Below are 19,103 nucleotides of genomic sequence, written 5' to 3' on the forward strand. Positions count from 1 at the left end.
TGTTCTCAGAAGAGTGACTGTGAGGTGAAGAACAGACTGAAACAAGGACTTGAAACAAAGAGACCAGTTGGGAGCTCTTTTAATAATCCAGACAAGAAATGGTGATGGCTTGGATCAGGGTGATAAAAGTGAAGAAATGGAACTCTTTATGTATTTTAAGTTCGAGACAAGATTTCCTACCAGATTTCATACAGGATATAAGAGAGAAGGGGGGATTGAGGACTCCCAAGGTTTTGGACCTCCGTAGGTCGAAGAAATGGAAACTTCACTGGACAAAGCAGACAGAAGGGAAGGGATTTTACCAAGAGCTTAATTTAGAAGACGGTTCTATCCCTCCTTAATATTTAGAGCACATTCCCATACAAGCCAGGATTTAACTTCTGCACCTGTGCTGTGAGATAGGTAGAGCAGATATTTCATTTTATAGGTGGAGACTTAGAGATAAGTAATGTAAAGGAGGTACTAATGTATTGGTGAAGGACTAATGACATAGAAACTAGTTTTTCTGACTACTTGTTTCCTCTTTTTTCTACCACTTTTCATATTAATGACGTGATTCCAAATCTTTCCTATTCTGATAACTTTTCTGACATAATCTAGTTTTTCAGTTCTGCGTTATAGTATAGTGCTTAAAACTAAAACTTCCTTCCTGGGGCACCTGGTGGCTCAGTTGGTTGAACATCTGATTCTTGATTTCAGGTCATGTCATGATCCCAGGGTCATGGGATGGAGCCTTGCATTGGGCTCCACACCAGAGTGTAGAGCCTGCTTAAGATTCTCTCTCTCTTCTTCTGCCCCTCTCCCCCACTCTTGCACTCTCTCTATAAAATAAAAATTAAAATTAAATAAAACGTATTTCCTTTTCCTTTTCCAAGTTATGTTTCATTAATAACTGCTGCACTATTGTCGGAGCATTTCCAAAGAGAAATTCTCTGTGCCTGCTAGAAAAAGAAGATAACAAGTTAAGATGTTATGACTTTGCTCAATTTAAACTCTGTTCTACTGTTTTCAACACCATAGAGATACAAGTGTTAAGACCTAAAGAATATCCTCAGGTTAATGGTCAAGGACCCCAAATTACTATTCAGCAAATGTGTCTTAGCATAATAAACACTTTTGCAACATGTGACAGGAAGTATTTGGTCTAAGTAGCTGGCCCAGTAGTTGAATTGTTTAGTGTAAGTTTCCAGATATATGAGAAGATAGGCTACTTATGCCAGAATATTTTGTTTTTTGTTCCAATGAAGACCCAAACTCTTCATTGTTTTGTTGAATAGGAGCATTAAACAGAAGGACTCCTTTAAGATGGTATTTGGCTTATTTCTCCTTCCTTTTATTTATTTTTTTTTTAATTTTTTTTTCAACGTTTTTTATTTATTTTTGGGACAGAGAGAGACAGAGCATGAACGGGGGAGGGGCAGAGAGAGAGGGAGATGCAGAATCAGAATCGGAAACAGGCTCCAGGCCGGGGGGCGCCTGGGTGGTGCAGTCGGTTAAGCGTCCGACTTCAGCCAGGTCACGATCTCGCGGTCCGGGAGTTCGAGCCCCGCGTCGGGCTCTGGGCTGATGGCTCAGAGCCTGGAGCCTGTTTCCGATTCTGTGTCTCCCTCTCTCTCTCTGCCCCTCCCCCGTTCATGCTCTGTCTCTCTCTGTCCCAAAAATAAATAAATAAACGTTGAAAAAAAAAATTTAAAAACCATACTGTGTAAAATTTTTCTTTTGAGAGGAAACCATTTCTCTTCATTCACTAGACAGAGTACCTTGGAAATTATTTATCTTTTCTTTTTTCTTCCAAGATTTTATTCAAATTTAAGTTAGGAAACATATAGTGTACTATCGGTTTCAGGAGTAGAACTTAGTAATTCATCCCTTACATATAACACCAAGTGCTCATCCCAACAAGTGCCCTCCTTCATGCCCACCATGCAAGTAGCCCATCCCCCCACCCACCTCCTCTCCAACAACCCTCAGTTTGTTCTCTATTGTTAAGAGTCTCTTATGGTTTGCCTCCCTCTCTGTTTTTATCTTATTTTATTTTTCCTTCCCTTCCCCCATGTTCCTCTGTTTTGTTTCTTAAATTCCACATATGAGTGAAATCATGTGGTATTTGTCTTTCTCTGACTTATTTTGCTTACCATAATACACTCTGGTTCCATCCATGTTGTTGCAAATGGCAAGATTTCATTCTTTTTAATGTCTGAGTAATATTCCATCATATATGTATACTACATCTTCTTTATCCACTCATCAGCCAATGGATGTTTGGACTCTTTCCATAATTTGGCTGTTGTTGATAATGCTACTATAAACATCGGGGTGCATGTATCCCTTCAAATCAGTATTTTTTTTTTTTTTTGTCCTTTGAGTAAATACCTAGTAGTGCAGTTGCTGTGTTGTAGGGTAGTTCTATCTTTAACTTTCTGAAGAACCTCCACAGTTTTCCAGAGTAGCTGTACCAGTTTGCATTCCCCCCAACAGTGTAAGAGGATTCTCCTTTTTCTGCAGAAAACATCTTTTTCTGTGGAAAATAACCTTGCCAACATCTGTTGTTTCCTGAGTTGCTAATTTTAGCCATTCTGATAGGTGTGAGGTGGTATTTCATTGTGGTTTTAATTTGTATTTCCCTGATGATGAGTGATGTTTAGCATTTTCTCACGTGTCTCTTAGCCATTTGTATGTCTTTTTTTGAAAAATGTCCATTTGTGTCTTCCGCCCATTTTTAACTGGATTCTTTATTTTTTGGGTGTTGAGTTTGAGAAGTTCTTTATAGATTTTGGCTACTAGCCTTTTATCCGATATGTCATTTGCAAATATCTTCTCCCATTCTATAGGTTGCCTTTTAGTTTTGCTGATTGTTTCTTTCACTGTGCAGAAGCTTTTTTTTTTTTTAATGTTTATTTTTTTTGAGAGAGAGAAGGAGTGAGAGAGCACACACGCGGGGAAGGACAGAGAGAGGAGGAGACAGAATCCAAAGCAGGTTTCAGGCTCTGAGCTGTCAGCACAGAGCCCAATGTGGGGCTTGAACTCATGAACCATGAGATCATGACCTAACCCAAAGTCAGATGCTTAACCGACTAAGCCACCCAAGCGCCCCTCTGCAGAAGCTTTTTATCTTGATGAAGTCCTAAGAGTTCAATTTTGCTTTTGTTTCCTTTACCTCCAGAGATATGTCTAGTAAGAAGTTGCCACAGCCAAGGTCAAAGAGATTGCTTCCTGTGTTCTGTAGGATTTGATGGTTTTCTGTCTTACATTTAGACATTTAATCCATTTTGAATTTATTTTTGTGTATGGCATAAGAAAGTTTCATTCTTCTGCATGTTGCTGTCCAGTTTACCCAACACCATTTGTTGAAGAGACTTTTTCCCATTGGATATTCTTCCCTGCTTTATCGGAGATAAGTTGACCATACAGTTGTGGGTCCATTTCTGGGTTCTCTGTTCTGTTCATTGATCCGCATGTCTCTTTTTTTGTGCCAGTACCATACTGTCTTGATGGTTATAGCTTTGTAATATAGCTTGAAGTCCGGAATTATGAGGCCTCCCGCTTTGCTTTGCTTTTTCGACATTACTTCGGCTATTTGGCATCTTTCTGGTTCTATACAAATTTTAGGATTGTTTGTTCTAGCTCTGTGAAGAATGCTGGTGTTGTTTTGATGGGGATTACATTGAATGTGTAGATTGCTTTGGGTGGTATAGACATTTTAACAATACTTGTTCTGTTCTTGGTTAGCTAGTTTTTGTTTCTTGCCTTTGTCAGGCTTGCCATTAGGAATCAATCTATCTTAACTTGAAGCCCATAACTTACAAAATTTTAATAGGACTTACAATTCCAGCAAAAATACTCTATATTTTCTATTTAACTACTTCCCCATGAAATTCATTGTGCTGCTTAAAGATCTTACTTTTTTTTTTTTCTTGGATGAACTATAAACACGAATGTGTTCACAACCCCAAAATTCATGATAGCTGGGCCCACACTAATTATATAGAGTTTATTGAAATCTGGAGGAAAGATGAGGGTAGTTAGCAGATAGGACTTTTTTTCCTTTAGGCATGTTTTGAAAACACCTGTTTTTGTTTTTGTTTTAATATATGAGAGGTTTTGCCAAGGGTAAAATGTTAGTTGCTATAGTCTTAGCCCTGTATTATTAAAGCAGCAAGAATTTAGTAAATATTTATAAGCTGTAGGTTTGTTGGTTTTAGAAATTGTATTTTCAGAAAGACTTATTTTGTATAATCTTTAAGTTTTGTTTTTTTTATTGATATCTACAACTTGGTAGAAATATATAAATATACATTCACATATATTATTTATTTTACTGATATGTTTCTTTCTTTCCCTTTATTGTCTCTTCCCTTCCTCTTTATCTGTACCCCCTACATATGTAGGCATTCATCCATATTTTTCCCCATACTCTTATAATAATATTCAAATGTATTTAGATGAAAATATATATGCAAGCATATACAGGGATTTGAAGAGGCATTATTTTGCTTTGCAAATAGAGAATCTTATATGCTTTTCTGTATCTTGCTTTATTACTCAATGAAAATCCCTGTAAGTCAACTGATATAGCTGTACTTCAGTATCTTTTTATGGTAATTTAATATTCCTTAGTATAGATACATCACCAACAATTATTCAGTCATTTCTTCTATTAATATGCATGTACTACATTAACAGTTTTGTATCTCCATGCTAACAGACACATATACATATATACCACATACTTACATACAATTACATTTTAATGCTTTTGTTTCTGAGGGGATTGCTGGAGAAAAGATTATTTTTTTTATTTTAATCGATTCTCTTAGATCACTTTCCGAAAAGGCTGTAATATAATAATTCAAATTTCTACCACCAATGTAGAGATGGCCCTTTCCCTGCCAGCAGTACCTTTTGTTGGATTTTTACATTTCTGTCATACGATAGGTATAAAATCATATTTTTTTATTACTTCAATCTGCATTCCTTTAACCTTTTAGAGGTTGTGAGTATTTTTGCTGGTTTCTTGGCCATTTGGATTTGTTCTTCTGTAAACGTTGCCCATTTTTTTCTGTTGGTTGCTTACCCTCTTGTCAATATATACTATCTCTATATATTCTATAGATCAACCTTCTATTTGTACTCTAAATTGTAGATATTCTTTCCAAATATATTATCTCTCTCTCTTGATTTGTTTATTCTTTTTTTTTTTTTTATTTTTTTTAACGTTTTTATGTATTTTTGAGACAGAGACAGAGCATGAACTGGGGAGGGGCAGAGAGAGAGGGAGACACAGAATCGGAAGCAGGCTCCAGGCTCTGAGCCATCAGCCCAGAGCCCGACGCAGGGCTTGAACTCACGGACTGTGAGATCATGACCTGAGCTGAAGTCGGACGCTTAACCGACTGAGCCATTCAGGCGCCCCTTTATTTGTTTATTCTTTATCTTTTTTATAGCATCTAGGTTTTCAGTCTTAGTTAAAACTTCCTCATCTTTAAATATTGCATGTAATTTTTTAGATTTCTTTTTGCAAGATGTTTATTGTTTGGGCTTTTAAAGTCAAGTCTCTTATCTAACTGGAAGTTACTTTTACGTATTGGATAAAATTATGTCTACTTTCCTTTCCAATGGATATTAAGTTGCACCTGCATCATTTATTAAATCATTTTCCCACTGAATTGAAATGTTTAGGGATTCTCGGTTCTCTTCTAGGAATTTATCTATTTCTATGCCAATATCATGAATTTTACCATCAGCATTATAGAATCTGCAAACACACATGCACACACAGTAGTGAAGATATGGTTATAAGGCATTCGACTGTAGCAATTAAGAATGGAGTTTCTTCTCAGTATTGACTCTAATCAAAATGGGATTTGGGGTGACTGGGTGGCTCAGTTGGTCAAGCGTCCGACTTCGGCTCAGGTCATGATCTCACAGTTAGTGAGTTCCAGCCCCATGTCAGGCTCTGAGTGTCAGGCTCTGTACTGACAGCTCAGAGCCTAGAGACTGCTTCGGATTCTGTGTTTCCCTCTGCCTCTGTCCCTCCCTTGCTCTCTCTCTCTCTCTCTCTCTCAAAAATAAATGTTTTTTAAAAAATGGGATTTGAAGAGGCCAGTTGATATTGATAACTATCCCTGCTGCCACCAGATTAGATTTTGCCTTTGTTAAAATATTGAAAAGATGAATATATATGCTATTCATTAAAGAGCCACTGTTATACCACGTAGTATGTTAGAGTTATATAATTTTCTGCATATCAACTTAAAAGATTAGATTTAGCTCTCTTTTACAAATGAGAAAATAGACACTTGTTCTAACAGGGTTAAGTTACTTGCCCAATATTATGGCACTATTCGGTGGTAAGGATAGAATTAAAACACTAATGACCGGGCTCTTTTGTCAGTATGAAATGTTTCATGAAAAGTACTTTGAAAACTAAAGATCTAAACAAATTGATATAGTGGTTATATCATGATCATCATCTCACCATTAGCATCTCTGAGTTTTCTTTAAAAACAATGCAGTAGCTAATGCACAATAAAACAGCTAGCTATTTACAGCAAAGCAGTTGTAATCTTTTTTAACCCCCTTCACCCATCTCTCCACTCCCCACACCCACCTCTGGCAACCACTGATCTCTGTATTTGTGAGTGGGTTTATTGAGGGTTTGGGTTTTGTTTTGTTAAGCTTCCCCATATTAGAGAGATCACAGGTATTTGTCTTTCTCTCTCTGGTTTATTTCACATAGCATAATGCCCTTGAGGTTCATCTATATTCTTGCGAATGGCAAGATTACATTCCTTTTTATGGCTAAATTATATTCCATTGTATAGAGTTCTATTTTGATGAAAGAACAATTTTTTCAAGATACAGTATGAATAAAATGTTTAAAATTCTTTTTTATTCTTAACAAATATCAATAATTGATTCTCTTAAACATTTTTAGAACAGAAGAAAGTTAAAGTAAAAAAACCAAAACCTGAATTTCCTGTATATACGCCTTTAGAAAGTGCATATATTCAATCTTATGATCATGGAACTTCTATAGAAGAAATTGAGGAACAAATGGATGATTGGCTGGGAAACAGAAACAAAACACAGAAAAAACAGGTAAATAAACTTTAAAACATTTCTTTTAATTGAGTAAAATACAGAAAAGCACATAAAATACAGATACACAGCTCAGCGAACTATCACGATTTGAACCAAGTTAACGGTTGCCAAGATCAGGATGTAGAACATTGCCATTGTCCAGAAGCCTCCCTCATTCTTCCTCCTGGTCTGTACCTTCCTTTTCTTCCACAAAGATAAAACCACCCTGACTTCTAACATCATAGGTTAGTTTAACCTGTTGCTTGAAGTTTCTAAATGGAATCATCCTGTTTTAGTCCATTCAGGCTGCTATAACCAAAGTATGATAGACTGGGTGGCTTAAACAACAAACGTTTATTTCTCACAGTTCTGAAGACTGGGAAGTCCAAGATCAAGACGCCGGCAGATTCGGTGTCTGGTGAGGGCCCTCTTCCTAATTCATAGACAGCAGTCTTCTCGCTGTGTCCTCACATGGCAGAAGAGGTGAGAGAGCTCTCTGGGGTCTCTTGTGTAAGGGCACTAATCCCATTCATGAGGGCTCCACCCTCATGACCTAATCATCTCCCAAAGGCCCTACGTCCCAATATCATCACATTGGGGATTAGGATTTCAACACATGATTTGGGGGGAACACAGAATTCAGTCCATAACACATTCCATGTGTACTCCTTTGCATCTGCTTTCTTCCATTTAGTGTGATATTTGTGAGATGTGTCCATTATTGTGTGTAGAAGTAGGTTGTTCATTTCATTACCGTATAGTCCATTTAGAAATGTAGCAGAATTTATTCTGTTGAAAATTTGTATTTTTTCCAGCTTTAGGCTACAGTAAATAATTTTCCTGTGAACTTTGTTGTACTTTTAGTATGCATATGTGTACATTTCTATTTTTGTAGTTAAGTTGCAGGGTCGTAGCTCAACTTTACTTCTAAACTATTTTTTAAAATATTTTTATCAATTTATACTTCAGCAGCAGAATATAAACATTCCAGTTACTCTACATTCTTGCAACATTTCATCAAGTCTTTTATATTTTAACCATTCTGGTAGGTATATAGTGATATCTAATATGGTTTAATTTGCATATTCTTTGATCAATAAGATTGAATGAATACCTTTTCTTATGTTTTTGGACACTAATATTCTCCTATGTGAATAGGAGAATTGGGTTGCCTATGCGTTCTATACTGATTTGTAAAGAGTTCTTTATATAATTCGTAAACGGGTCTTTTACATATATTTTATTCCACTCTGGCTTCCCCTTTTACTCTCTTAATGGTTTCTTTTGATGATGAGAGTCACTAATTTTAATTACCATGCTTTTCCTTTACTGTCCTTTCTTTGGTGGTTTTCGTGTTGTGTTTAAGAAATCTTTTCCTACCTTGAAGTCATAAAGATTAATTGCTAAATTCTTCTACAAACTTTAATGTTTTGTTTTTCACATTTAGATCAATAATCTCCTGGAATTTATTTTTGTGTTTTGGGGTGAAGTAATGTTTAAGTGTAATTTTTTTTCAAAAGTTTTCAAACAAGTTGACTCAATTAATGAAAATACTGCTTCCTACAACTCTACAAATAACCATCTTTATCATAAAACAAGTGTTTATAACTGTGTGGGTCTGTTCAGGCTTTCTACTTTGTTCCGTGAATCTACTTGTCCATCCTATGCCAATACCATACGGCATTTATTACTGTAGCTTTGTAATAGGTACCTGGTGCAATAATTTTCCAGCTCTGTTTTCCTTCTACAAGATTTCCACTTTATATTTTCATACACATTTTTGAAGTACTTGTCACTTTCCACAAATTAGTCAGCTGAAATACTCAATTGGGATTATATTGAATATATAGAGATCAAGTTTGGAAGAATTCACATCCAGACAGCATTGAGTCTACAAACCATGAATAAACCCATTCATTTATGTCTTTAAAACACTTTAATAATGTATTGCAGTTTCTTGTGTGTACATATTGCGCATTGTCTTCTTGGATTTATTCCCTGGGTATTTAGTGTTTTTAGAGGACATTGTAAATGATATTGTTTCTTTAATTTCACTTTCTAATTACGTTTGATATATAGAAATATAATGGATTTTTTTAATAACCTTTTATCCAGCAACCTTGCTAAATTTATTTTTAAATTCTATTTATTTGTATGTTATGCATTTTTTTCTTTTGTGCTAATTAGGATCTCCAGTACACGTAGAATAGAAGTCATGACAAGTATCCTTGTTTTGTTACCCATCTCAAAAACTTCCATCATTGAAACTTTTTATTTCAGCTGTGAAATTATGTTTAAAATTTTATCATTTCATTATTAAATATGACCTATGTTGCCAGCTTTTTATAGAATTTTTATTGAGATATATTTCACATAACTTGAAATTCACCATTTAAAAGTGCATACACTTTGGGGTGCCTGAGTGGGTCAGTTGGTTAAAGATCTGACTCTTGGTTTTGGATCAGGTCATGATCTCATGGTTTGTGAGTTGAGCTTTGTGATGACAGTGCAGAGCCTGCTTAGGATTCTCTCTCCCTTTCTGCCCCTCCCCTACTCACACTTTCTCTCTCTCCCTCTCTGTCTCTCTCTCTGTCTCTCAAAATGAATAAAGATTTTTTTTAATGCATACTCATTAGTGATTTTTAGTCTGTTCACTGTGTTGTGCAACCATTACCAGTATCTAATTTGAGAACATTTTCATCATACCAAAAAAATAAAAATAACCCTCTACCTGTTAGCAGTTATTTCCAATTCTCAGCCTTTCTAGTCCATGACAACCACGAATCTACTTTCTGCCCCTATGGATTTGTCTATTGTAGACATCCCATTTAATTAGAATCATGTAATATGTGCTCTTTTGTTTTTGGCTTTGCATAATGTTTTCAAGGTTCATCTATGTTGTAGCATTTAATGGTACTTCATTTCTTCTTATGGCTGAATAATATTCCATTGTATGGATCTGTCACATACTATTTATTCATTCATCAGCTAATAGACATTTGATTGATTCTCCTCTTTAGCTGTGATAAACAAAGCTACTCTGGACACCCACATACAGGTCTTTGTGTAAATGTTGCCTTTAGTTATTTGGTTTCCCTCAGTTTATTGAACATATTTAAAATAGCAGATTTAAAGCTTTCATCTAGAAAGTACATTGATCTTCCTCAGGCACAGTTTCTGTTTCTTTATTCCTTTGTATGGGACATACTATCTTTTTTCTTTGCAGGGCTTGTAATTTTTGTTATTGTTATTGAAGACCAGATATTATCAATATTATAACTTGGCAACTCTGGAAACCAGATTCTCTCTCTTTCGTAGGATTTGTTGTTATTTGGGCTAATTGTAGTTGTCTGTTTAGTGGGGTTTTTTTTTAACTAATTTTCTGAAGTCTGTATTTTTTGTCATGTGTGAGCACTGAACTCTGTTTCCTTAGCTTAGTGAACAGCTAGTAATTGGACAGAGATTTCCTTAAATACCTGGAGCCCAAAATTCTTCCAGTCTTTGCCATGGCCTCTGTGTATGTGTTGGAGATTGCCTGGTGGTTTATAACTCTGCCCTATTCTTTTCTGTTTCCAAAGAGACTCAATGTCAGCAGCCAGTGAGAACTTAGATTATTTTCAGGTCTTTTCTGAGCATGCTCATAGCCTTGAGCATGCACATGGACTTCTAGATTCCCGGCAATGTCAGAGGATCTCATTCCTCAGCCTTTCCCCTCATGCTTTTTGGTTAATCTGTTGCTTTCCCAACTGTTTTCTGTCACCTCCGTCAGCAGCGGCTAAGATATCAGCCTGTAAAAGTTTTCAACCAATGCCTCCAGGGTAGCAGCTTTAGAATTAGGCCAATTTTGACTTAGGCAAAATAAAGACAAGCTTTTTGGACCAGTATTCCAGGCAGCCAGCAGACAGGTTAGAACAAATAATTGTTTACTTCTTTGCAAATTAGCTCATTCTGCTCCTGCCATAATTAGGAATCAGTTATTATTTGCACAGGCTGTGATGAGCTGTGGAAAAGGGTATATGACTGGGGTCAGTTAAAGTGCCGCAGAGTTTGCTGTGCTTTTTTTTAAATTGAAGTATAATTGACATACAATGTTATATTAGTTTCAAGTGTACAACATTATTGATTTGACATTGTGTACATTACTCTATACTTTCCACAGTAAGTCCTCATCTGTCACCATACAACGTTACAGTATTATCGACTGTATTCCCTGTGATGTGCTTTTCATCTCTGTAACTTATTAATTTTGTAACTGGAAGTTTGTAGCTCTTAATTTCCTTCATCTCTTTTGCCCACGCCCAATTCCCCTCCCCTCTAGCAACCACCAGTTTGTTCTCTGTATTTAAGAGTCTTTGGTTTTTAGATTCCACATGTAAGTGAAATCAAAAGGTATAGTTTTCCTGTCTGACTTATTTCATTTAGCATAATACCCTTTAAGGCCATCCTTGTCGCAAATGGCAAGAGCTCATTCTTTTTTATGACTGAATGCTATTTCTGTGTGTGTGTGTGTGTGTGTGTGTGTGTGTGTGTGTGTGTGTGTGTGAGTGATCTACTTTACCCATTTGTCTATCAATGGACACTTAGCCATATCTTGGCCATTGTAAATAATGCTGCAGTAAACTTAAGAGGTGCATATATCTTTTCAAATTAGTCTTTTCATTTTCATTGGGTAAATACCCAGTACTGGAATTACTGGATTGCATGGTATTTATATTTTTATTGTTTCAAGGAACTTCTGTACTGTTTTCCATATTGACTGCACTAATTTACATTCCCACCAACAGTGCACAAGTTTTCCCTTTTTTCCACATCCTTACCAACACCTGTTATTTCTTGTCTTTTTGATACTATCTCCATTCTAACAGGTAAAAGGTGATATCTCATTGTGTTTTTGATTTGCATTTCCCTGATGATGAGTGATATTGAGCATCTTTTCATGTGTCTCTTGACCATCTGTATGTCTTCTTTGGAAAAATGTCTACTCAGGTCTTCTGTTTTTTCATTGTAATGTTTGATTTTTTTTTGGTGTTGAGTATATAAGTTCTTTGTAAATTTTTGATATTAACCCTTTATCAGACATATCATTTACAAATGTCTCCTCGCATTCTGTGAGTTACCTTTTTGTTGATGGTTTTCTTTGCAGTGCAAAGATTTTATTTTGATTTAGTTCCTATAGTTTATTTTTCATTTTGTTTCCTTGCCTAAGGAGACATATCCATAAATATGTTGCTAAGCCTAATGTCCAAGAGTACTGCCTATGTTTTCTTTTAGGAGTTTTCTGGTTTCAGTTCTCACATTTAGATCTTTAATCCATTTTGAGTTTATTTTTGTGTGTACCATATGAAAGTGGTCCAATTTCATTCTTTTATGGGTAGCTTTCCCCAGTTTTCCCAGCATCATTTATTGAAGAGCCTATCTTTTCCTCATTGTATATTCTTGCATCTTTTGTCCTAAATTAATTAACCGTATAGATATGGGTTTATTTCTGGGTTCTCTCTTCTGTTCTGTTGATCCTTGTGTCTGATTTTGTGCCAGTACCATACTCTTTTGATTACTGTAACTTTGTAGTATAGTTTGAAATCCAGAATTGTGATACCCCCAGCTTTGTTCTTCTTTCTCAAGATTACTTTGACTATTCGAGATTTGTGTGTGTGTGTGTGTGTGTGTGTGTGTGGTTCCATACAAATTTTATTCTAATTCTGTGAAAAATGCTGTTGGTATTTTGAAAGGGGGTTGCATTGAATCTGTAGATTGCTTTGGGTAGTATGGACATTTCAATAACATTAATTCTTCCAATCCATGAGCATGGTGTATCTTTCCATTTGTGTCATCTTCAGTTTCTTTCATGAATGTCTTATATTTTTCAGAGTACAAGTCTTTCACCCCTGGTTTAATTTATTTCTAGGTATTTTACTCTTTTGATGCAGTCATAAGTGGAACTGTTTTCTTAATTTTTATTTGTGCTACTTTGTTATTAATGTATATAAATGCAACAGATTTCTGTATATTAACTTGGTATCCTACAACTTTACCAAATTCACTTACCAATTCTAATGTTTTTTTGGTGGAGTCTTTAGGGTTTTCTAAACACAGTGCCATGCCATCTGCAAATAGTTTTACTTCTTACTAACCTATTTGGATGCCTTTTATTTCTTTATGTTGTCTGATTGCTGCAGCTGGGACTTCTAAGGACTATGTTGAATAAACTAGGTGAAAGCAGACACCCTTGTTGTGTTCTTGACTTTAAAGGAAAAACTTTCAGTTTTCACCACTGCGTATGATGGCAACTATGGGTTTGTCCCACTTGATTGTGGTGACAAGTTTTTTTTATGTATTGTTGAGTTTGGTGTGATAATATTTTGTTGAGGATTTTGCATCTATGTTTGTCAGAGATACTGACCTGTAGTTTTCTTTCTTTGTAGTGTCTTTGGTTTGGTATCATGGTAATACTGACTTCATAGCTTGAATTTGGAAGTTTTCCTTCCTCTTCTATTTTTTTTTTTTTTGAAAGTTTTAAAAGAATAGGTATTAACTTTCCTGTAAATGTTTGCTAGAATTCATCTCTGAAGCCACCTGGTCCTGGATTTTTGTTTGTTGGAAGTTTTTTGATGACTGAGTCAGTTTCATTGCTGGTAATCCATCTGTTCAGATTTTCTGTTGATTCATGATTCACTTTTGGAAGATTCTGTGTTTCTAGGAATTTACCAACTTCTATGTTATCCAATTTGTTGGCATACAATTTTGTGTAATATTCTTTATAATTCTTTGTGTTTCCGTGTTGTCAGTTGTTATTTTCTTCCCCAATTTCTGTTTTTACTTATTTGAGTCCACTTTTTTTTTTTGTGATGAGTCTGACTACAATTTTATCAATTTTGTTTCTCTTTTCAAAGGGCCGACTTTTGGTTTCCTTGAGCTTTTCTTCTGTTGTGTTGTTGTTTTTGTTTCTGTTTCACTTATCTGCTTCAACCTTTATTATTTCTTTGCTTGTACTAGCTGTGAGCCTTGTTTTGTTTGTTCTTTTTTACTTTCTTTAGGTGTAAGGTTAGAACTGTTTATTTGAGATTTTTCCCATTTCTTTTTTATTAAATTTTTTTACCTAATCCCAGTACAGTTAACATACAGTGTTATATTAGTTTCAAGTATACAGTATAGTGATTCAACAATTCTGTACATTCCTCAGTGCTTATCATGATAAGTGTTTCCTTAACCCCCTTCACCTATTTCACCCGTCCTCCCCCCACCTACCTCCCCTCTGTAACCACCAGTTTGTTCTCTATAGTTAAGAGTCTGTTTCTTGGTTTGTCTCTCTCTTTTTTTCTTCCTTTGCTCGTTTGTTTTGTTTCTTAAATTCCACATATGAGCGAAGAGATTTTCTTATTTCTTGAGGTAGGCAGGTATTGCTGTAAATGTGCCCCCTTAGAACTGTTTTAGCTGCATCCCAAAGATAAAGATTTTGGACCATTGCGTTTTCATTTTCATTTGTCTCCATGTATTTTTTATTTATTTATTTATTATTATTATTATTATTATTATTATTATTATTTAATGCTTGTTTATTTTTTAGAGAGAGAGACACAGTGTGATCAGGGAGGGGCAGAGAGACAGGGAGACACAGAATCTGAAACAGACTGCAGGCTCTAGGCTCTGAGCTGTCAGCACAGAGCTTAACGCAGGGCTTGAACTCACAAACAATGAGACTGTGACCTGAGCTGACGGTGGATGCTTTTAACCAACTGAGCCACCGAGGCACCCCTCCATGTATTTTTTTTTTTTTTAATGTTTGTTTGAGAGAGAGAGAGAACATGGACAAGCAGGGGAGGGGCAGAGAGAATCCCAAGCAGGCTCTATGCTGTCAGTGCAGAGCCCGACGCGGGGCTCAATCTCACAAATCATGAGATCATGACCTGAGCTGAAATCAACCAACACTTCACTGACGGAGCCACCCAGGTGCCCCTCCATGTATTTTTTAATTTCCTCTTTGATTTCTTCATTGACCTATTAATTGCTTAGTAGTATGTTGTTTTACCTGCACATGTTTGTGTTTTTTCTGGTTTTGTTTTGGTTTTTTCCCTGTAATTGATTTTTAGTTTTATACTGCTATGGTCAGAAAAGGTATTTATGTGATTTCATCTTCTCAAATTTATTGAGATTTGTTTTGTGGTTTAACATATGATCTGTCTGGGAGAATGTTTCATGTGTACTTGAAAAGAATGTATGTTCTCCTGTTTTAGGATGGAACGTTCTATATATATGTTAGGTCTGTCTGTTTTAATGTGCATTCAAAGCCACTGTTTCCATGTTGATTTTCTTTCTGTCTGAATGATCTATCCATTGATGTAAGTGGGGTGTTAAAGTCCCCTACTATTACTGTGTTTCTGTCGATTTCTCCTTTTATGTTTGTTAATATTTATTTTCTGTATTTAGGTGCTCTTATCTAGGGTGCATATATATTTACAATTGTTACATCCTCTCATTGGATTAATTCCTTTATCATTATGTAGTGCCCTTCTTGGTCTCTTACTGTGGTCTTTGTTTTAAAGTGTATTTTGTCTGATACAAGCATCGCTTCCCCAGCTTTTATTTTGCTTCCATTTGCATAGTAAATGTTTTTCCATCCCTTCATTTTTCTGTCTGCGTGTGCCTTTAAGTCTGAAGTGAGTCTCTTGTAGGTAGCATATAGTTGAGTCATGTTATATTATCCATTCAGTCACCTTGTGTCTTCTTATTGGAACATTTAGTCCATTTACATTTAAAGTAATTATTGGTAAGTATGTATTGCCATTTTGTTACTTGTTTTCTGATTGCTTTTGTAGTTCTCTGTTCCTCCTTCTCTTGCTCTCTTCCTTGTAAGTTGATGGTTTTCCTTAGTGTTATACTTGGATTCTTTTCCTTTATTTTTTGTGTATCCATATGAGTTTTTGATTTCTGTTTACCATTGGATTCATATATAATATCATATATAGTTCATATATATAGTATCATATATAGTGTATATTAAATTGATGATGGCTTAAGTTCAAACATGTTCTAAAATCACTAACTTTTTATACCCTCCTCCACATTTTATGTATATGTCATATTTTACATCTTTTTATTTTGTGTATCCCTTGAATAGTTTTTGTAGATACAGTTGTTTTTACTACTTTTGCATTTTCACCTTGACACTGTAAGTGATTGATCTCCTACCCTTCCTTTATGTTTGCTTTTACCTGTGAAATTTTTCCTTTTATAATTATCTTTCTTCTAGTTATGGCCTTTTCTTTCTACTTAAAGAATTCCTTTTAACATTTCTTTTAAGACTGGTTTGGTGGTGACGAACTCCTTTAACTTTTGTGTAGGAAAGTATCTTTCCTTCTATTGTGAATGATAACCTTGCAGGGTATTCTTGGTTGTAGGTTTGGCACTTTGAATATGTCATACCACTCCCTTGTGTCCTGTAAAATTTCTGCTGAAAAATCAGCTGACAGATTTCTTGGGTTGTTGTTTTGGTTTGAGTTTGGTTTTTTTTGTTTTGTTGTTTTGTTTTTTTTTAATGTAACTGTTTGTTGCTTTTAAAATTCCCTTTTTAACAGTAGTCTTTGCCATTTAAACTGTATGTCTTGGCATTGACCTCCTTGGATTCATCTTGTTATGGGCTTTGTGATTTTCAGACCTAGAAATCTGTTTCCTTCCCAGATTAGGGAATTTTTCAGCTGTTATTTCTTTAAATAAGTTTTCTGCCCTCTTTTCTTTTTCCTCCCTTTCTAGGATCCCTATATGAATATGAATATTTTTCTGCTTGATGATATTACAGAATTCCTTTAACCTATTCTCATTTTTTTATTATTCTTTTTTCTTTTTTCTGTTCAGCTTGGTTGCTTTCTATTACCTTGTCTTCCAAATCATTGATCCATTCTTCTGCATTTTCTAATATGTTGTTGATTGTCTCTAATGAGTCTCTTATTTCAGTTATTGAATTCTTCAGCTCTGACTGCTTCTTTTTAATATTTTCTGTCTCTGTTGAAGTTCTCACTGAGTTCATCTACTCTCTTTTCAACTCCAGTGAGTATTTTTGTGTCTATTACATTAAATTCTATATCAGAAAGTTTGCTCTTCATATGAAGAATCAGCTGATTTTCTCGAATACATGTTACCTGTGGTGCTGCAAGCCTTTGACTAATTTCCAGAGTTAAGAAGGGGTTGATTGTCACAGTTTTTGCCCATTTTTTCTTACTTTTATAGAGAGATGGAATTTGGAGTTCTTTACTCTGCCATTTTCATTGACATTATTCTAGGTTTTTTATAAATCAAATTAAGTAAATTCTCTTCCTAGTTTTGCTAAGAATTTTTATTCATTAAAAATTAATATTATAAAATGTTATCAGATACCTTCCTCTTTGTTGATTAAGGTGATCATGTGATTTTTCACCTTTATTTTGTTAATGAGATAATTTATATCGATTGATTTTCTAATATTAAACCACCTTTCTTTCCTGGAATAAACCTATTTTATTGTTTTGATTTGACAGTACTTTGTTTAGGATTTTTGTTTTTATGGTTATGAGAGAGATTGATTTTCTTTTCTTAAATCTTTGCTAGGTTTGATGTCAATCACATGCTGGACTTATAAAATATGAAACATTTCTTCTTTTTTTAAACTTTTATTTGAAATAATTTCAGATTCACGGGAAGTTGCAAAGGCAGTAGAGAATTCTTTTTTTTTTTTTTTTTAACGATTTATTTATTTTTGAGTGAGAGTGTGAGCAGAGGAGGGACAGAGAGAGAGGGGAACAGAAGATACGAAGCAGGCTCTATGCTGACAGCAACGAGGCCAAATGTGGGGCTCAAACTCACAAACTGTGAGATCATGACCGGAGCCAATGCTGGATGCTCAACCACCCAGGACTAAGTTAAATGGACTAAGCCACCCAGGCACCTGGCAGTACAGAGTTCTTATTTAACTTTCATCCATTTTTCCCTAGTGGTTATATCTTCTACACCTACAGTTTAATATCAAAACCAAGAAAGTGACATTAGTGCAGTGGTTTGTATGTACTTGAATGTAATTTTATCACATCCATAGATTATATATATAAAGATATAGAACTATTCAAGATAGAGAACACACAGATAACTCTCATGCTTCTTTCTGTCACACCCATCTCCTCTGGTTATTGGATTTAAAATATTTATATTTCTCTTGGGTATCTAAACGTGAAGTTGCTGGGTCATCTGGTAGTTCTAGGTTTAACATTTTGAGGAACTACCACACTGTTTTACACAGTGGCTGCACTGTAAACTTTACATTCCTAACAGCAATATATGAGAGATCCAGTTTCTTTCATCTTAACGAGCATATGGTGTTTTCAGTTTTTTAAATTTTAGATACTGCAATAAGTGCGTAGTCATATCTTATGATGATTTTAATTCTATTTTCCCTACTGATTGTTTATGTTGAACATCTTTTCGCTTCTTTGTTGTCTGTATATCCTCTTAGAGTGAAATCGTCATGTCTTCTGCCTTTTTTCTAATTCAGTTGGTTGCTTTTTCTGTGATTAAAGTTTGAGAGTTCATTATATGTTCTTTATTTAATGTTTATTTTTGAGAGGGAGAAAGACAAAAAGAGCTTGCGTGAGTAGGGAAGGGGCAGACAGAGAGGGAGAGAGAATCCTAAGGAGGCTCTGTGCTGTCAGCGCAGAGCTAGATATGGGCTTGATCTCCCTGGGATTCTTTTTCCCTCTCTCTCTGTCCCTCCCCCATTGGTGCTTGAGCACATGTGCACTCTCTCTCTCTCTCTCTCTGTCTCTCTCAAAATAAATAATTTTTAAAAAAAAAGATCTTTTGAATTTTATGAGTCTCTATATTGTATACCTCTCTTCTGTATCACCGATTAGTGCTCTTTTATTATTTCTTTCATTTTACTTTGAGTTTGTTATTCTTATCTAACCTCTAAAGATGGAGAGTTACCACATAGATTTCCAATATTTCTTGTAACAACATATGCATTAAAGGCTCTAAGTGTCCCTCTAGAAATGGTTTAG

The 19,103-nt window shown here is 35.2% G+C and overlaps 1 protein-coding gene across 1 annotated transcript in view; it reads left to right on the top strand.

Annotated features, from left to right (window-relative positions):
- Nucleotides 1–19,103, top strand: part of DNAJC1 (DnaJ heat shock protein family (Hsp40) member C1) — a 225,763-nt gene that overhangs the window by 111,076 nt on the left and 95,584 nt on the right. Inside the window, exon 8 of the mRNA XM_040451250.1 lies at nucleotides 6,938–7,101. Coding sequence (XP_040307184.1) covers nucleotides 6,938–7,101 — 164 coding nt within the window. The remainder of the gene's footprint in view (nucleotides 1–6,937; nucleotides 7,102–19,103) is intronic.

Source organism: Herpailurus yagouaroundi, unplaced genomic scaffold (genome assembly GCF_014898765.1).
Source record: "Herpailurus yagouaroundi ecotype Mexico unplaced genomic scaffold, PumYag 203, whole genome shotgun sequence".
Taxonomy (NCBI): domain Eukaryota; kingdom Metazoa; phylum Chordata; class Mammalia; order Carnivora; family Felidae; genus Herpailurus; species Herpailurus yagouaroundi.